Genomic DNA, 16,476 nt, shown 5'->3' with positions numbered 1-16,476 from the left:
GTATTTCTCCGGTTTGCCACATAATAGTATTATTAATCAATATATTATGATGTCAACAAAGACGTCTTTCCCTGTTCTGAGGATTGGCGTCACTCTTGGCTCTAAGCACACAGGCTTCGCACAGTGCTGATCTGTGTTTCGGGGGTCAGCGGATAATTTCCTCGCTTATCTTCTGTTTTCTTTTCTACTCTTGCCAGCTGTGCAAACCAAAAGCAGATGTTATGATTAAACCTGCCAGGAAATAAGCGAGAGAAACAAGGCATTACGTCTACAAGTCATGAGTTTCAGGTGATGGGGTGGGTTTCTAAACACCTTTAGAAGCCCTTCAGGCTTTTTTTTTTTTGCGACAGTCACTGTGCTATAAAAAGGCAGCAGCTCCACACTGAAAGCAGAGTCATCTTGTCTTTTACAACAGGAGGAGTTTTACAGGCACGCTGGCTTTGGACACACACACATTCAAGAATATATATATATATATACACACACACACACACACACACACACACACACACACACACACACACACACACACAGGGATAAGGGACCTGCTCCGACACACAAAGACACTCTTTCACCATTTTTAGATCATTTTAATCAAGGTATAGTCTTTTACACTGCAGCTGTATTGTGCATAGAATGTTTTTCAGTAAAATTTACTGAATAAGTCTTTACTAATGAATGAATCTGTATTTATTTAATAGTTAAAAAAAAAAAATCTTTGGATTTGCTGGGAATTTGTGAAAACGCACAGCCAAGTTAGTGTACTTTTATTTTTTGTCACTTCTCCAAGCAGACATATCTTGAAGAAAGGATTTCCTGAGCCAAACTCTCCAGAAGGTCATGATGAATGAGCACAGCTTGGCCATCGATTTGCTCCTCATCTGCATGTCTTGTGGAGCAGCAAGTGTGCTTGCAGCATTCAATTCCACCATCTCTGCTCCACCATCCACCATTTTCTCTGACAATAGCTCTAAATATCACATGGACAATGTAAACTTTCCAAAAACCAGACGGAAGAGGTATATTTCCCAAGACGACCGACTGGCCATTCTTGATTACCACAATAAAGTCAGAGGAAACGTTTTCCCGCCAGCTTCCAACATGGAATACATGGTAAGAAACCATATTAAACATCTTAGCAGCTTTTTCCTGTCAGCGATGTTAAAAAATTGATATATTTTGGTAGAAAGATTGATTTCCGCTTATGTGGGTGGATCGAATAAAGTTCACTGCGTTCAGATTCTCAGTGCAGGAGGAAATCAGTCTTTCCAAGCATATTACACAAATAGTATGACTATTATGGAATAGTAAAACAGTGCTGACAGATTTAATAAGATTAATAGCCAAGATTATGACTGTCTAGCTGTACTTGCTAACTTCTTTTCCTTCCATCTGGGATCTTTCTAGCTTGCTACTATGTAGTCATTCACTGAGGTAAGTTAGGAGCACAGGATTCTATACACTTCATGAAACACTAACTTAGACTCATGTATTAAATGTACTGCTGATGTATATAAAGTGTATGAAATACCGTTCTACCACATTGTTTCCAGGATACTGTCTGCAAGTGTGTTGTTACTGGCAACATATTTGTTTAGTCAGCAATATCATGTAGCATCTAAATATTTGTTTGGTCACTAAAAAGTAGCATGCAGCTAACTGAGGTAATGTCTACATATCTCTGAATAACTTTTCTGCACAGACACAGGTGCAAAGTCTTTTATTATTAAGCATCTAAACGGAATAATTTACATTACATACAAGTGCCGATAGTAAAAACGATGAAGTTGTGAAAAAGCATCATCCATAATATACTAGGAAGGGATCGTTCTACTAATGGGGGTGGGGGGACAGGGGAATGGGGGATTTGGCTATAAAAATATCACACCTTTTATGTAATTCTATGTGTTTAATGTTTTTTTTTTTAAAGGTATCCATGACAATCTAGGACTTCCATTTCTCAGTAATATGATAAGCAGCAACTTAACATCAAGAGATGATCCCTGGTATTAAGTGTAACAAGTGGATAAAATTTATTATGTTCATAATAAAAAAGTTGTCAGCATTGCCAAACAGCTGTAGCATTAGAGTAATAAATCGCTTTGGGATGTGCACTTTGCTGTTATAAGAAAGTACTATAGTAGTATTTTTTAATGTTGGTCATGACAAAACTAACACATATATTACAACACACAAGAGGGTGTATTGGAATGTGGCCTGGGATCTGCCCTTTGAGTACAATTTTAGCCGATCCGTTGTAACAAATGTCTCATTGATTGTCCAGCTAATGTGCAGCTGTTGGGAGGATTCAAATGGCCAAGACCACCAAAGTTGTTGGGAGTCGTGGTTAACAAATACTTAAAACAAGGAAGATGGATTGATTCATTTTATTTGAACACCTATTGTTCATCTGGGTAAAATAACAAAAACATGCTCATGTCAAAAGCAGTGTTGGAATTAACAATGCCATTTCCAATCTCTTGTCTGGCCATTTTTGTAGTTACTTGTCAGTTGTTTAGTAATGGCATGCTGATCAAATTTTGAGCCTTGTAGTGTCAGAAATAAAGATTCTGCAATTCTCCATGTTGCTGAACAGCATCAAGGTTCCATCTTTTATACCCTTAGTACATAGCTTTATATCTTTCAAAATAATATAAGGTACATTGGTAGTCATTAATGGCCACAGTGTCCCAGCCTTCCCTTATTTTAATTAAGAAACTGATTAAATATACACCACATGCACTTTTTCAAGTAAAAGATAGATAGTAGTTGCAAAACATGCCCCATTGATGGTTCAACTTCAGTAACAAAGAAATGCACAGTATGGTACCATTATCTCTGACATATATATAGTTTATACTGTATAAGTTTTATCAGACTAACTAAGAGCTCCATTGTTAAATGCTAGTCTACCTCTCTTATTTATTCAATTTCCTACTTTCTTTGACAAGGCTTTTTTGAGGCTTTTTTAAAATTTATTTATTTATAAATAAATAAATAAATAAATAAATAAATAAATAAATAAATAAATAAATAAATAAGCAAGCTTTTTAGCTTCTTGCTGCTTTACATTTTGCTATAAATGTACACTGTACTCTTACCTCTAGCCAGTCTACAAAATTTAATTGTCAATTAGCTTCATACTGAATTCTTCCTGCATCTTTGTCAGTCTGACTTGATGTTTTGTATTTTATTCACGATAATGATATTGTTTAATTGCTGGATATTTAGGTAGTGTGTTTACAAGAAAATAATTAGTACCGAATAATTAATAATTGATTGCAGCAGTTGACGTTTTGTTGTGTTTTCAGGTGTGGGATGAAACCCTCGCTCAGAGAGCAGAAGAGTGGGCTACGATGTGCCTTTGGGAACATGGGCCTCGCAATCTTCTCAAATTCCTTGGGCAAAACCTTTCTGTACGAACTGGAAGGTATGTATAGCACATGTACATATTTCTGACATCAAACATAACATGAAACTATTCTATGATGAAGTTAGATTTGGAGATATATTACAGATATACTGTATTATATCTCAGTATTTAAAAATGTGGCAAATTAGTAGAAAATGTTGCAGTTTGCTGCTATGTTTTGGGTGTACTTGTCTTCTTAGATGAATTGGAGTTAATTGTCATTTGCTGAATCAGTGGGTGTGGTCTCTTGTATGACTCCACCCCATTCAGAAGGCACATGGGCTTCCTGAATGTTTTAATAAGTAATCAAATGATGTAAATTACATCTTTATTTGATGATCTCCACCATCATCATCAAATGTTCACAAACATATCATTTGTGCATCACTTCAGTACAGACCCAGAGACTTCCAACTAGAATATATGCTATGTGAAACTGTTATGGAGGCTTCTGGTGGCCTTACTAAGATATTTTTTCACATTAGCCACACATTTACATCTGGTTTTCTACCTATCTGAATGACGAGCTCTTCCATTCTATGCAGAAACTTTGTTTTTTGGATTTTTTTAGGTACAGATCCATTCTGCAGCTGGTGAAGCCATGGTACGATGAAGTGAAAGATTATTCTTTCCCATATCCACGTGACTGCAATCCCAGATGCCCTCTTAAATGCTACGGGCCCATGTGCACACATTACACACAAGTGAGTTTTTATGACAGCGTATAGTGTGCATAAGCAATGTAAGGCACACAGTTCTCCTTTTAAAGATAGGTATACTAGCAATTGTTGTACTAGTGTATAAGGGTAAATATTAGTGCAGAAATCAATCTGTTTTTATTATTCATATAGAGATTTTAACAATAGACCGTGCCATAAAGCTGCTTTACAGATAGTGTGAAAGCTTCTTTTTTGTAAAAAAAAAAAAAAACAATAAAAAAAAAACATGGTTTAGTCATAAGCCATTTATAGATATGTCTGGTTGGACTTGATTGCAGATGGTTTGGGCAACGTCGAATAAAGTCGGATGCGCGATCCATACATGTCACAATATGAATGTGTGGGGCTCAGTGTGGAGGAGAGCAACGTATTTGGTGTGCAACTATTCAGGAAAGTAAGTGTAACACACACTAACACACACAAACACACACTTTTATAGAGTTTTTAAGAATAAAGTGTACAGTGTCTTTAAACTCGAAATACTGTATATCACTTGGCACATACCACAGCGCTGTTGAATTTTCTAATCTCATTGGTGAGAAAGTGTTAATTATTTTTTCAAAAACAGCGGCTCTGAGAGTAGTGCCAGAGATTTGATAAGCGCGGGTTCATAATAATGCGCTTGTTCTGATCATTGTTTTAATTGTTAACAAATTCTTAACAAAAAAAATTGTTAACAAAAAAAATCTTAATATCATCTTCAGTGTCAATGTAGGTGTTCCTTAAAGTTTTGCACTACACAAGAAAGTCTTCAGGATGTAAAGATTTGTGTTTTTTGATTCCTCGGTAATATTAGAAAAATATGTTATATGTATTATTACTTTCAACAGAGAAAGAAAAAAGAGACAGCAAGGTCATTTATAGCTGCTTTAATGTAAGTGACAGTAGGAACTAACTTGTTTCACATCCCTTCCAAAAGACTATGTATTACGGAAAAAAAACGGATAAAAAAAAACGACGTGTCATTCTCTAATAAATAATAATCATAAAAGATGGCCAATTAGTGTGATATAAGATGAATGAGAAATGAAGAAGAATGTAACATTCCTCTTGTATTAATGACAAGATTAACTGATAGGTAATATATGTGCGTTAGAGATACAGTTCATTTTTAGTTTACTCGTTGTTAATATCTTGTGTCTACAATAATTGGCCATATTATCATCTCCACCCACAATTTAGTTCATTTTACTGACTGTAGCCCATCTGTTGCTCTCTGTAATGTGTCAGCTTTCATCCACTCCAACCTGTCAATGAGAAAAGACCACACAAATCCGTCTCTGACCGAATATTAATTGGGTGAGATCCACAAGTCTGCTATCGGATGACTATTTTTGACTGATAGACTGTTTCTCATGCCAGCTGTGACAATGATGTGTTTTTCAAAAATCTGTCCAAAGTTCTATATCGAATTAATAACCCAGATTAAATCTGAGGACAAAGAAAACATTTAACAAATAATTAAATGCAGTAATAAATAAAGTTGATTTTTTGTTCAACAACAATATGCACCAAACTTCTATCATATGTTTCTGTGCTCAATTAAGGTGTGTAAAAATAAAAAAAAATAAAAATGAAGAAAAAATGTAAATATATTCGTTTGGATTAAGTAGCTTTAAAAAGTCAACAATTGTTCATTTTTTGTTTAAAGTATAAATCTTTGAAAGTATGATGAGCAGCAACTTTTCAACATGTGAACCAGATTCAGGGTAATTTTGACAAAAGAAGTACAATTGTTCCCAGTGAGCGACTGAGCCTGAGGAAATACACACCAGATGTTTCTCAATATCACAATCTTAACCTTCTGGCTTGGGTCTAAATTTCCCATTTGTAATGTTTACTGAAAGAGGAATAATACTAAAAATGAGCTTTCCACCATGAAACTTTATTTTTGATAAATAAAAGTGAATGAAATCAATAAGAACTGAAAACACTTATGCTGGAAGAAGATAATAGTAAAGTCCATCTGTATGAAAGAACATAATGTTTTGTCGTTAACTCATCTAGACTGGTATTTGGGTCAACCATGTTACCTCAATGTCAAATTCACCTTTTTCCTATTTAAAATTTGTCTGTAAAAAAGATGTTAATGGAGTAAAAGACAGTTTTATAACAGTGTACTTTGAAAATTGATTACTGTCCTCACTGTCTAGATACATCGATGAATCAGTTATTGTATCTCGGTCGCCACTTGGCTCTTTGGACTCAATTGACAATCTAGACATACACAGTCTACACAAATCCAGACATAAAAAGCTGCAATTCCACCATACCTAGTAGCATAAACTAACCAGTGCAGTGGGAGGACAAAGCGGGGATTTCAAATGCTGGAAAAAAGTTTCGAGATATTTCAAAAAATCATTTTATTAGTTTTCAACATGGATCAGTTCTAATGGTTGAAACACTAATACACTTTCAGTGCATGTCTTTCAGCTAAGATGTACTTTGCTTCCATCGTTTCATGTGTTAATTTCCACATTTATTCATTGACAGTTCCCACCTACTAGCTAGTTCTCCCCAACATATGGCCGGAGTTCCGACTACCTCACAGGGCAGCTCAGAAGAAAATGCTTTCTACCCTCTTTCACATACATGAGCTCACAGACATCCATGACTGGTTAATGCCTTCACCCCTTCAGAGAACATAGCCAGTTAGTTTACAGTATATCTCTTCGATTCCAGGAAACAGATGGCTGTTAAATGGCTGGGATTTGAGCTTTTCCATAGAGGGAATTCTAAATATTGTCTTCTGTTCTTGTTGTTTTTAGGGGTAACTGGATCGGTGAAGCTCCCTATAAAGTGGGCGTTCCATGCTCAATGTGCCCTCCCAGTTACGGTGGCTCATGCAGTAACAACATGTGTGTTCCTGCTGTGAACTCAAACTACCTGCACTGGTTTAAATAAAACACACACACACACACACACACACACACACACACACACACACACACACACACACACACACACACACACACACACACACACACACAAACAATTTTTTCTCTATTTCCCCTGGGAGGCTTTGCACAACATTCCTGATTTGTATATCTGGATCTATTTAAAATATAACCATGATTTGACTTTTTTTTTTTTTTAATTATATTAGAATACTTGACCTTTTCTTTTTTTTTTTTTTTTTTTTTTTACAATATTTCATATGTATCATGATATTGTTTTTGCTGAGATTTGTTTTGTAATTCAAACGTCATAATGTATAGTCAGTTACAGTGTGTTATGACACAATATCTAATTATCATTATATCACCCACCCATTTATTGAAGGCCTTGCATTTTTGAACTGAGCAAAACAATTTGGCCAAAAATTAAGAACCCTCATCATTGAGTTTGGTTTTACCAAATTATTGTCAGGACCTCAAAATTTCATATATGGTCCAAAAATAACAGTTTAAATCACAGTACTTTTCCAGTTTGCTTCATAAATATATTTGTTTAAGTGTATTATTACACACCTAAAAGTGCAATCTGAAGTCTAAGTGCCTTTTAGTTAAAACTATTTATCGGCCAAAATAAACTGTAAATATTTTTGTATAATAGTTATTAAATAATTTTAACATATTTCTTTGTGATTTTTTTATCTTTAATTATTTAAGTTTAATTTCTATTGTGATTTAATTGTCCAGCTATAGCACTCCTATAGGAAATACTGTAAAAAGCGAGTATAGAGGGTATCAGTGTATCCTGCAGAAGTTTTTACTTTCACACAATTTAATAAATATATCAAGGCAGACAAACTAATTACATTTCACTGTTCAATGATAGTTTAAACAGTTTCATGCGCACTGACTGCTTTTAAATTAAAGTTGTATTTATCGTTTTCTACCAGACTGCCCTTACTATTGTATTTGTATTTTGTACTTCTAAATAAAGCCAGACTTTTTCTTTTGCTTAAACATATGACCTTGTTTCTTTTGTCAGTACCGAACACAACCACACACCGCCTTTGTTTATTACAATTTAAATCGTGCTTCACAGCGGGGGACAAATGTGAAAGTCATTATTTTAACAGAGTACCCGCTTGAGTACCAGCTTGTATGTCTAGAAGACGTAGAAGACTTCCCATTGAGCATTGTCATGTCTTTATCAAAAACAGGACGACGGCTGAGTTTTATTAAGCAACCGCTAGCTTATTCAGCCAGTTCTTTTCGAACAAAGCCTGTGTTCAGGATGCTGTAGAGGACTTCTGCAGTTTCTGCTCTGTTTCCTTCTTTATTCTTAGGATTTATTAATATTAATGACTACCAAGCCGCTCTGGCTAGAGGAATACCTCGATTATAATGATTTGAAAATCAGGGTAGAAATATGAAGCCATTGATGTTGGTATAGACACGAATACCATCAACATCATCAACATCTGAACAACAGCCAAACACAAACAGACCATCATACAAGCTGGAAATGGCAATTATCATGTAAATGTTAAAAAAATGAGAACACCACCAGGGGAAAGATGGGATCTGGTCCCAGGGAGATGTTCAGTAACTACTTATTGTATATGACGACGTACAAAAAACCTTATTGTAACTTTCCTGTAATTCAGGAAAGCCTGAGTTAGAGCCTGCAAGTCCCTTATTTTATTGTTAAAGTCCATCAGAGTAAAATCCTTTAAAATCCCTCTCCCAGTTTGGTCATAGCCTATTTCTATTTGCTCAGTGTCCTAATACCTCTCATGTCTTCAAGTTGTTAACCTGATCCAATAAGAGAAGTCTATAAAAGGACCCTGAGTGACTCTGTAATACAAGTATGGTTGCATACGCATTTGTACTTCGTTCTGTTCAGGACTGCAGGGGTATACTTATGTAAGGCTATATATTCAAGGGTGGAGGCTTCCAGACAAGAGCAGACAACGTTCATTATTAGTGCATAGATTGAGCTTTTTCACTCACATGAGAGTGTCTGAGTATGCAGGGGTCACTCCAAGGGGCAAGACATAATTTCAAGGTGTGCGGTCTGCTTTTTTCACAGTAGCCAGTTTATCCAGTACTGCCACTCTTGTCTGACCGGTATCAGCCTGGTAGGAAAAGTAACAACAGGCAAAACAATGGTCAGTTTGACCAGAATGGAGCTAGCAATGCAAGAGCTACTGTATCTTGCAAAACTTTTCAACATCAAGGTGGGCTCAGTTTTTATCCTACCATTATCTCTATGTATGATCCAGAACACACCTATGTGGCCATATGTTGAAACACATATTATGGTCATGAGTCTGGTGTTGCTGAGTCTCTACATCTTTCAACATCTGGACATGGTCAAACCAATTGATAATACTCTCACCATTTGGTTATGATGCTATACTTTCCATGTTGGCATATTAGGAAGTACATTACACTCTCCCTTATCATCGTACTTTATAATGCTCCCTACTCTTTGTGATTATTTTGGTGCAATGGATGGTTTTCTGACTTTTGGAAAGCTGTTGGATTTGGGATCAATCTTCATGCATCATTGCTTGGATTGACACTCAGTCTACTCTTCAATTTTTGGCCTCCATTGTTACATACAGTACATAATTGGGTTATATCTACAAACATCCACCTTTCTTATAATCCACCTCTCTAGCCATATCTTGTGCCATCACCTGTGTCCTTTTCCTGCTGGACTTAACAAATAGTGGAGTCCTATACCGGCAATACTTGACAAGGACAAACTCATATTTTACTTACCTCTCACCTTGTTGCCCTCTTGCCCTGACCATCTTCTTGCCAGATCTGTATTTTTTGAAATTGCTGGTCATTTAGGTACCTGAGACACGGGGTCTTCTTCTCTGATATTGAGTCCTGCTAACAGCGTCATAACAGTGCTGTATTGCTTTCCAACACCCGTGTCTCTTTCCAAGTCAAAGTCCAGTGTTCCATTACGTGTGTCATCCAAGTCAATTAAAAGGTCCATTGTTAAATTCAACTTGTAGAATGAGAAACAATTGCAATCTCAAAAGGCAATCATCAGGTCTGGCCAATATGGTTTTATACCAAGTTTTATTTGTTCAGGTGTACAGCCTGGTGTACAATAAGGTGCTGCTATTGATGAAAGCAACTGATTATTTTGTCTAGCAATCCTTATATGAACACAATACAAATCTGAAAATAAGTCAACTTTACACCTACATTTGCTCTATAAATCTAAAGAGATGGCCTGGGAACGGTCACAAACTAGTTCCACCGTGAACACTATTGGAGTCTGGGAAAACAAGCTCATAAATTAACTTGTAGATGTTACAGTACCTCAAGTCCTAATCCCTGGACAAAATGTAAAACATAAATCCTTTGTTTCAATGGAGGGTGGAAAAGGCAGTGGGTTAAAATCCTGTGTCTGTTCTGCCAAACACACACGCACACAGGATCTGCACCTGCTCAAAGGGTAAATATACTGTCACTGTATCCTGCCAAGCATGGTTCCACTAATCTCAGGTGCAGCAGTGAGAGTTTCCATCCACCTGCTTTTATGTCAGCACTGACTTAAAATAAAAAAAAATCATCTGCAATGCAGTGAAAAAATAAACTAGATCAACATATTTAAATTAAGGCTGGAATTCCCAAAGGAAAATCCGTAGGTTTAATAAAAGAAATGGCAGGTCGATCTTAAACATCCATTCATTCATTTTCTACCGCTTATTTGAACTTCACAGGTCACGGGGAGCCTGTGCCTATCTCAGGCGTCATCGGGCATCAAGGCAGGTTGCACCCTGGATGGAGTGCCAACCCATCGCAGGGCACACACACACTCTCATTCACTCACACACTCACACACTACAGACAATTTTTCAACCTACCATGCATGTCTTTGGACCGGGGGAGGAAACCAGAGTACCCGGAGGAAACCCCAGAGGCACGAGGAGAACATGCAAATTAAACACACACAAAGCGGAGCCAGGAATCGAACCCGCAGCCCTGGAGGTGTGAGGCGAACGTGCTAACCACTAAGCCACCGTGGCACCCTGATGTTAAACATGTTAAATAGAAATACATAAATAGAAAAACAAGTAGTGTGTTTCTGTGAGAACTCTTATAATATCATCTTGTTTTCCCTGATAGGAAAACAGTTCAATTTGAATCAAATTTTCTTCTAAAAACACTATAATTTATTGCTATTTAGTAAATATATTATCTATTAATATTGTAATTATTATGTCATGCCTATTATTTATTATATATCAAAATTGCTCTGTTCTGTTTAATGCAGACTGAACTCCATCCAGCCGCTGTTATGTAAATTACAACTTAGCCTACTGTTTATCCTTTAGGTGCAATATTAGGATGATGTTATGATGTGTTGTGTAAGATGTGTGTTGGATGTAGCTTTTGATTCTGATTTTGAACATAAAATTGTTTTGTATTGTTGTCCCAGGCTACATCTTTAGATGTGATCGAAATTAAACATGAATCAGCCACCCAAAACGTCTTTACGTGCTCAGAGATCCTGTCGATAGCAGGTGTTCACATACAGGTGGGAGAGTAAATATAAGATAGAAGGAATGGGACGGAGATTAACTTCACTTTTCTGCTTCACATAAAAATGTCATAGAAGCGAGAGAAATGTTTCTACACAGTGAGTGAGTTTTGCACATCTGTTTGACAGAAAGCAAGTGTGAGCTATCAGATTGTACTCATGACCACATGGAGATGCTGACAGATGTTGGCAAGCTTGTGTTACTGCTGCAGTAAATCCTTCAAAAGTTCATTTCAGCAAGTCTTGAAACACATCTGAGTGTTTCGGTTCAGTTTCATGCAGAAAAATAATCAGCCTCTGATGACAGCATGTGTAATTGAGCAGTAGTGCTGATTATCCAGGCCAATTGTCCTGTCCAGTAGGGTCTCAAATAATATACATTCAAAACATTGTTTTTATTAACTGCAGAGACTTCAGAGGCTTATTTTATCAATGCACTATTATATAGGCATTTATGATTTTTTTTCTTTTCGTCTTTTAAAAGCTATTATATTAGGTCACAATTGGGGTTCACATGGAGAGTTTTAGACATTTCTCTGTATACATACATACATACAGTATATACATAATGTGATAGTATTATATGTTATCCATAACTGCCTATTGTGTAGACATTAAAAAACATAAAAAAGCAGTTGAACCAAAAAAAAAAAAACACACAAAAATAAAACATTTGCTATAAACTAACAAGTTTAATCATGCAAAGGATGCACAGGACATCAGACGGCGGTACATCAGTCTCCGTCTCAGGACTGTTACTTGCAATGAGCTGTATATTAAAATGAGAAGCCCTAGTGAAGTAAGCCAGCGAATGACACCCAATGCTACTGGTTATCATGCATGTTTTTTAATTCATGTGCAGAAATATAGACAAATTCAGCTTCTTGTACAAACCCAGTATATATGTCTGTTTTACTGATCGTTTATGTACCACATGAATACAGATATACATAGATGTGTCCACTAGGACTGGGATCCTGTAGAACAACAACAAAAAACTGCTGGACTTTGTTCCACGTGTACTGTGTGACATTTAACACTTATTGTAATGTTTGGCTGTTTGGATTTTCTAGTAGATGAACAAACAATATCCTGCCTCGATGCCCAAAGACGCCCTGAGTTTGGCACAGGCTCCCCATGACCCGAGAAGTTCGGATAAAGCGGTAGAAAATGAATAAATGAATGAATGAATGAATGAATGAATGAATGAATGAATGAACGAACAATCAGTTAGTCCACAGTGAAGCAGCTACAATGTTGTCAAAGCTCGTACTAGAAGTTCTATCTTATCCACAATACACTAGCTCTCAGTAAAGAACTGAATTGTCTTGTACCACAGTAACTAAATACATTTTTGGTCTATGGTTTGCCAGTCATGCTTTAGTCACAAGGTGCAGGTTTATTGTTGGTATCTAGATTAATGAAGACTTCAGAGAGGGGCAGAGCTTGTTCCTAGAAAAACTCAACTGTTCAATAGCCTTCCTGGTTTTATAAAGGAAAGGAAAGGAAAAAGGAAAAAAACTATTTGTTCAGTCTGGCATGTTGTTAAATAGATTTGTCTACTAATAATATATTCTTTGTGTGTGTGTTGTGCTCTATGGGCGCTGATGTTGTCCGATGTGATGCCAGTGCCACCTTCTGCTGCTGCATGGTGTATATACCATATATGTACCAGCTTCTTCCCTTAAGCCCCACCCACAGTGTGGAAGTAGGAGGAGCTTTACGCATCATCAATCCAGCTCATGACACCAGCATCAAGCAAATTGCTGGCATTCAGGCATCTGTAAGCTATTAGTCAATTGTAGGGCAAAGTGAACATGAACCACACGGGTAAAATATGTCCATTGCTTCAACCGTAAACCAAATATATCATTTTTATCTTTTGTTTGTCAGTCTGAGCACACTTCACAGTTATATACACTCAGATATCATTTACAAAATGTAAAGAAATACAGTATGTGACTTGAGACACAGCTTTTATCTCTTTCACAAGCACAGATACCAACATTAAAAAAAAGAAAATACACAGTGTGTAGAACATTGCATTGTGTTATAATATTAAGAGTATTAAGAGTTTATAATCATTTATTTATTATTATTCATAATAATACTAATACAAATATTACATAAACATTATTACATAATTTTTTTTAAATATAATTTTTATAGAATTAAAGATTTAGTTTCATTACAATTTTTAATATATGAATCTTTTATTTATTTTAGTTATCTATTGCATTTTCCCTCCATGAATCCTTTCTTCATGATGCACAGTGCAGCATTTGCGGCACTTTCTTGAGACATCGGTTTTTATTTCAATGTAATCTTTGTTTCACCGAAATCTTAATTTCTTCCAATGAAAGCAAGCATTGTGTGTTTTGTTTAGATCCTTTGTGCCAGTGCTGCTTATTTTCACCCACATCTGTTTAAGATAATGTTGTGGAAGCAATTTCAACCTCACTGGACTCAGATATTTCCCTTTCACCGAGCTACAAAGGATGACGGATATTATTTCACCTCTACATTCTATAAAATAAGTCATTATTTGTACATAAAATGACCAAGCACTAATAAAACGACCAGTTACTGTAAGGTACAGTGTGTTCATAGAGCAGAGTGGATGCATGTCTGGAGAAAGACTGCCACCTGTTGGACATATAATCCATATAATATTACAGATATTTGGTCACACAGTCACACATTAGCAAGACTTCATGCATTTTTCTTGACTTTATAAAAAAATACATACATACTCATGCTTAATGTTGATACATATATGTCCCATAAGTATGTATGCAAGTTATGTATGCATACACTTTTACAGTTTTATTATGCCATCAAATACAATGAAATTACCTTAGCAAAGAGCTGTTTCTACTGCTAAGTGTAAAAATGAACAAATATTTACTAGAAAATGAGCCATAGTCATTTATTTGTGTGCTTACATTTGACAATAATTCTATTGTCAATAGTTCTAGTGTGGTTCTTTTGCCAGGTAAGCTAATATTCACTAGCAGGTTAGTGTTAGCAATGAAGATCAGAAGCATTTATGTCCATGACTTTAAAATCCAGGTAAACAAATCCTGTCAGGTTAAATCATCAATATTTATTTTAGCCAGCTAGCTAATGTAGCTAGATAATGAAAACATTTTATCACTGACTGTATATATTATTGTCAGTATTAGAAATCATACTATAACCTTCATAACATGCTCACTGATGGAATTTATTAATGAGTGATCAAAATGAATCGCAAAACATCATGCTAAACTAGAAAAACAAAAATATTGGTGTTAGCTTAAGTTTATTAGGAAGAATGTTTCATGCTAATCCACTGTGATAGCAGAACGCACTGTATCTCAGTGTATTGTAGAATTTTGGATTTTCATGGGGATAATATAATCGTTAAATACTGCTGAAGTGTAACAGGTTGCTGAATAACACACACACACACACACACACACACACACACACACACACACACACACACACACACACACACACACACACACACACACACACACACAGACAGACACACAGACAGAGAGACACACAGACAGACAGACAGACAGACAGACACACACACACACACACACACACACACACACACACACACACACACACACACACACACACACACACACACACACACACACACAAACAAACATCAACCCATACACACAGTTAGTTGTTCCTTCTGTTATTTCTTACTTGTGGATATAAGGCCAGGTGAGAAATGCCCATGGTAATTAAAGGATATTTAAGAAAATGTGTGTCTTACCTCAACTAAAGCTAAACGATCATAAAGTGCCGGAATATCCAGAATGCTTCATGACTCATTTGGCAAATCTTTTAAAAGTGGTTCCTCTGTCCACATAAAATATATTGACAGAGCATGTCATATTTTTAGCCGAACGAGGGAAAAATCTTTTTTCCTGTCAGCAACACTTTAAACTCTGATGCCAAAATAAAGACAGGAGGAGGACAGCAGACATTACATGTAGCAAATCTAATATTTTAGCTCACAAACAGCCTAATGTCTAAAAGCTATGGTAAACACAGCAAAGGAATAAAGACACACTTATTTATTTATAACCTAAAATTAAAAATGGTGGCCGTGGTTTGGATAGTGCAAGTGCAGCAGAAATAAAAATGGTTATTTCATACAGTGCACCCAAGTCATGGAAACAACCCAGCTTTTATGTGGCATGCTTACGTATGTAACTGTAAACACACACACACACACACACACACACACACACACACACACACACACACACACACACACACACACACACACACACACACACACACACACACACACACACACACACACACACACACACACACACTTCCATCCTACGTCTGAAAGATGGCTCATTCTTCATCATGTTAAATATGCATATGACATGCTTTTGATATTAATACTGCAGTCACGGTTTATCAATTTATCAAGAATATTGTTGTTATTAATTAATGTTCAAATCCTTGTATGGTTGTGCTTTATTGTTGAAGAGTGGAAATAGGCTTAAGACATTTCTCTCAAGAGTTATTATATTATACTGCATTCAATACTTTCTCATGCATATACACGAATCAGCCATAACATTTTAACCACCTGCCTAATATTGAGTATTGTGTTGGACCCCCTTGTGCTGTCAAAACAGCTCTGACCCCTATAGCATGGGTGTTCTGCTACCGTTCTATCAAATTCAGCATCCAGCATAAATAAGCCTTGGGTGAACATGACTCTGTAATACAGTTTGTCCTTCCTTGGACCACTTTGGTGGGTACTCACCACTCTGACCAGTCAGTTGCCTTATGCTTGCCCATTTTTCCTTCTTCCGACACGTCAACTTCGAGAACTGACTTCAATTACTG

At 36.3% G+C, this 16,476-nt stretch overlaps 1 protein-coding gene across 2 annotated transcripts; it reads left to right on the top strand.

Moving 5' to 3' along the window:
- Nucleotides 1–409: 409 nt before the first annotated feature.
- pi15a (peptidase inhibitor 15a) lies at nt 410–7,804 on the top strand. 2 transcript variants are annotated; one of them, XM_027176146.2, is made up of 6 exons: nt 410–599; nt 794–1,113; nt 3,312–3,430; nt 3,984–4,116; nt 4,410–4,525; nt 6,900–7,804. In XM_027176146.2, the coding sequence occupies exons 2-6, from the start codon at nt 841–843 to the stop codon at nt 7,033–7,035; spliced, it is 777 nt and encodes a 258-aa protein (XP_027031947.1). In that variant the 5' UTR covers nt 410–599; nt 794–840; the 3' UTR covers nt 7,036–7,804. The 2 variants fall into 2 exon arrangements, with proteins under 2 accessions (XP_027031947.1, XP_047664674.1); XM_047808718.1 differs by having other exon boundaries at nt 791–1,113.
- The last annotated feature ends 8,672 nt before the right edge of the window (nt 7,805–16,476 follow it).

Source organism: Tachysurus fulvidraco, chromosome 25, assembly GCF_022655615.1.
Source record: "Tachysurus fulvidraco isolate hzauxx_2018 chromosome 25, HZAU_PFXX_2.0, whole genome shotgun sequence".
NCBI classification, from domain to species: domain Eukaryota; kingdom Metazoa; phylum Chordata; class Actinopteri; order Siluriformes; family Bagridae; genus Tachysurus; species Tachysurus fulvidraco.
The sequence above is the reverse complement of the archived record's forward strand: the minus strand, read 5'-3'. Positions and strand labels throughout refer to the sequence as shown.

What these genes read in the sequence shown, in the direction of transcription:
- pi15a (XM_027176146.2), top strand. Translation starts at nt 841, where the DNA reads ATGATGAATGAGCACAGCTTGGCCATCGATTTGCTCCTCATCTGCATG. An exon ending in CTTCCAACATGGAATACATG is followed by an intron (nt 1,114 to 3,311) that starts GTAAGAAACCAT and finishes TTGTGTTTTCAG; the next exon opens with GTGTGGGATGAAACCCTCGC. An exon ending in GTGTGCAACTATTCAGGAAA is followed by an intron (nt 4,526 to 6,899) that starts GTAAGTGTAACA and finishes TGTTGTTTTTAG; the next exon opens with GGGTAACTGGATCGGTGAAG.